Source organism: Trachymyrmex septentrionalis, unplaced genomic scaffold (assembly GCF_001594115.1).
Source record: "Trachymyrmex septentrionalis isolate Tsep2-gDNA-1 unplaced genomic scaffold, Tsep1.0 scaffold109, whole genome shotgun sequence".
NCBI lineage: Eukaryota > Metazoa > Arthropoda > Insecta > Hymenoptera > Formicidae > Trachymyrmex > Trachymyrmex septentrionalis.
In genome coordinates this window covers 1017755-1021754 of record NW_017304217.1, presented here as the reverse complement: position 1 = coordinate 1021754, position 4000 = coordinate 1017755, and the positions used below count along the sequence as shown (strand labels likewise).

At 32.3% G+C, this 4000-nt stretch overlaps 1 protein-coding gene across 1 annotated transcript in view; it reads right to left on the bottom strand.

The window, feature by feature from the left end:
* The window catches only part of LOC108748286 (RNA-binding protein fusilli-like), a 57008-nt gene that overhangs the window by 9214 nt on the left and 43794 nt on the right, over positions 1–4000 (bottom strand). Inside the window, exon 5 of the mRNA XM_018486340.1 lies at positions 2661–2750. Coding sequence (XP_018341842.1) covers positions 2661–2750 — 90 coding nt within the window. The remainder of the gene's footprint in view (positions 1–2660; positions 2751–4000) is intronic.

Here is a 4000-nt window from a genome sequence, read left to right as displayed (position 1 = left end):
AGTTAAATATATATATATATATATATATATATATATATATACACGCCTCGGTATACGCATTAACATATGTCTATGAGATAGAGTTTAAAGAATGTCAAAAAATTTCAAATTTGAGATCTTTACCATTTCTTAATCCAATATGACGCTCTGAACTGTCACGTCGTAACATTTGCTTTGTATAAAAGCTGTGTAATCTATACTTGCGAAATAGTAGTCCAGACTGAAGAAGTATAATTTGCACGAAGAAACAACGTGGAGTTCTTAGAATTGGACCGTCTAATTAAAGCATTATTTTTATACGGAAATGTATGTGTATGTGTGGCATGCGTGAATGAGATATTGATATAGTAGTATATAGTGATGTATCAATAACATATAAATCATCTATGACGTGTAAGACTTGTCTATATATGTCATAAATCATAAACGGTCGTACGGTCTCAAATTGTAGGAAATTGACCAATTCTAATCGAATATTCTCCTTATGTTTGACTGTAATTGGTTAATTTCTTACGACTTAAAATTCCATAACCGTCGTACGACCTCTATGTAGACGAGCCTTAAATCCTTACACTACGCGCGACTTCTTTTATTTTTAGGATCCCCTTAAGTTTTACGCCTTAAAATCTCATTATGGAACGCCACTTAAGAAAGATCAAAATTATACGAGGCATTATGACGAGGGAAAAAAATGATCAAGACTATCTCAGTCCGGCGACAATGCGTAATGTCTTCTAAACTTGCGCTTATGCATTTCCTCTTCGTAATCTTATATCCGCTAGTTAGTCTCCGATTTCTCATACCTGCACGAAGTGATCATTTGATTCGTGGCCTTGGCGAAATGTGCATCGTCGACAAGTAAAAATCCGTTTTTGCGGAATGTATGTGGAATTGATCGCCATTTCCTCATTTACCTCGATAATGGCTTCGTATTTTCTGAAATTTTCGGAAGTGTCGGACGAGAATAGCGAAAGATTACGACGACGAGAAAGACTAATGTACTTTTGTACTATATTGCATAGGTTTAACTTTAATCTCTCGATTTAACTTACTTTTTTTATCTTTTTTTTAATATCAAGGATTAGAAAAAGATAAAGGTAAATTAAACAAAGATTTAAAGTTAGTTTATATTAGTAGTAAAAAAATGGACATGAATGCCAAAAACCTTCTAAGATATTCTTCTAAAATGAAATTTATCTGATTAAGTACGTATCCAAAAAAAATTTCTAAATAAATATTTTTCTTTTTATAAATTCCTCAGAACTAAGAATCACGTTCAGCTATTATTATTTTATACTATCATACAATCCTTAAGGCTAGACTGAAATTGAGATTGGATTAGTATTTAACCAATCAGAAGAAAGAAGTTTAATTTCAAGTTTAATGAAATATTTGCTTTGATCAATAAAATTCTAATCCAATCTTAATCTTAATCTCTAATCTGACGATGCCTTTATAGAAATTTAATGTTAGTGATGGACAGTTAATCATTTATTTTGAGTATTAAAAGTATATTAAGTATTTTTAAAAAATAAAAGCTCCAATTGTACAGGAGCGGATTTTGAATTTATTATAAATAAATTTATTATAACAAAAACTAAAAATTCGATTATGTTGTAGAAGCTATTGAATTTAATGTAGCTCTAATTATCGTTACTATTAAACGTTACTATTACGCCAATAGGACAGATTAAAAGATCGAGCACGATGTCAGAAGCACAACTCTTTTTCTTTTTTCTCATATACGTATTATCGCGATAGTATGCATTAACACGTATGTGTATTAGCAACGTAGCTTTTTGCAAGTTGAGTGTCACTGTGATAAGAGCCATCACACTGCTTAGAACATTGCGTGGCTTGATCTGCACTCAGTCGCTTGCGACTGAGAAAGAGAGTATATATAGTATGTCTTTAGAAGAATGAATGATCAATCAAAAACGAAATGAAATCCCGAAATTTGAAACAATGGAGCTCTATTCCATATGCTGAGAGTGTAAAATATCAAGAAAATGCGCGATATTGTCTGTGAGATCGGAGAACACGTCTCCAAAGTGCACTCTTGAAAGGAGAATAACTCTTCGATGAGAGTGACTTAATCAGCGACGCAATCGTGACCTCCAAGGCCATCACGTGTACGTCGGGCGTAAACACACTGCATATTATTTGGAGAAATGGACGTACAGAAACGTTACACCATGCGTATATGTACACACGTACATAGAAGAACTCGTGCACAGTTCTTATCTTTCACGAGAAAGAGAAAGAGAGAGAGGGAGAGAAGTGAAAAGAAAAGATAACTCTAAGCTGCCGAGTCCAAACATTATAAGGACCAAGTATGATCCTTTCCCCCTCATTCATTTCAGAACATTGATAAGATTCTAATGCCCATTTTTATCAATATAATTAACTTTAATCTTAGTTCAACTTATCTTCATCTTTTTCAGGTTCTAAGAATTAGAACAAGATAAAAAGTAAATTAAATCGAGATTAAAGTTAATCTACATTAACGAGCTATCTTCAGAATTACACGTATCGAATTGTATCGCGATTGAGGTTTTCTTCCTTCTTTTTTCTAAAAAATTTCGAGACGCATATAGTTTTCTTGTACATTTTCGCACGACGTCGGTAGACACGCATACTCTTGATATTTATTCGCTTACCGTCCTTAATCATCCTCTGTATCACGTTGACCATATCTTCTATTTCTTTGACGTGGAAATCATTGTCCGTATCTGATGGCATTCCGAAATCTGATTATTAACTGTCAAGGAGAAATCTGTTCGATAAAATCGATTCTATCGCTGATAGGTAAAACGATTCGTTCGCGCTTTCGACAAGTCTCGTAAGAAAAACGAAGTCTAAAATTGACTTTAAATCAGAACTGCAATCTTTGCGCAGTGCGTTGATTCAAATTTACCAGTAATCGTACGAAACTTTTACTTTTAGGCGTATCTCATGCATCTTCTTTTTGGTCATCGAACTATATGAGCATTATTTTGATACAATTGCAAAATTCACGATGAAATAAAAGTAAGTATTGGTCTATTCTTTTCAGTTGAACTTTTTGCAACATTATCTTTCCTATTGTTCTCTCTACGTTGGAGAGTAAAGGAGGAGAGAGATACTACAAAAAGTTTAATTGAAAAGAATAGAATAATATCGAATAGTTTTTGAACGAACTCAACTTCACGAACTCCTTTAAAGAACACATTAGAGAGCGTAACAAAGACGCAATCTGGAAAAATAAGAGCTTTAAAACTATTTAAGAATCTAAGAAACAACATTTAATATAATTAATATAATTCGTATCTTTTATGCGGTTTCCATTTTCATGCAAACTCTCGATTACAAATGACATTGGTGCCACTTTGCATATGACCTTAGCGATTATACAGACCTTACATAACGATAATGAAAGAGAAAAAGTACATAGTAATAATATAAATACATATACATATATATAATAGATTTACATATTCGACTGGGATGAATTTTCTCACGAGTATAACGCGAATTACAGACCTCGAGCATGTCAAGCTTGAATGAATAGAAGAACGACCGGATTGGTAAGCAATATGGTTTGGTAAACGATGGAGCATAAACGGACATTACATACCCCATGGTTTAAAAACTACAAATGAACGGACGCTCTCATAATGACCAAGTGCACTCAGAGAAAAAATGATTGCAGTTACTATAATTTACTTATAATTTATAGTTAAATATTTTAGTTACTATAATATATGAAATATTGTAGTTAATTATATTTTCGGTGCCAATTATGCATATTTTTTTGTATAAATATGATTATTATTATTAACATTACAATGATAATAGCTATAAAAATGCAACATAAGTAACTATAATTATTTTATCATGCAATTATAGTCACAAATATGAAACACTATTTTTTCTCTCAGTGCGATATCCATACATACGGATCACGCAGAGACTAATATAAAGACACAAAATCGAGCATCTAAACTTGAAAACTAGCATC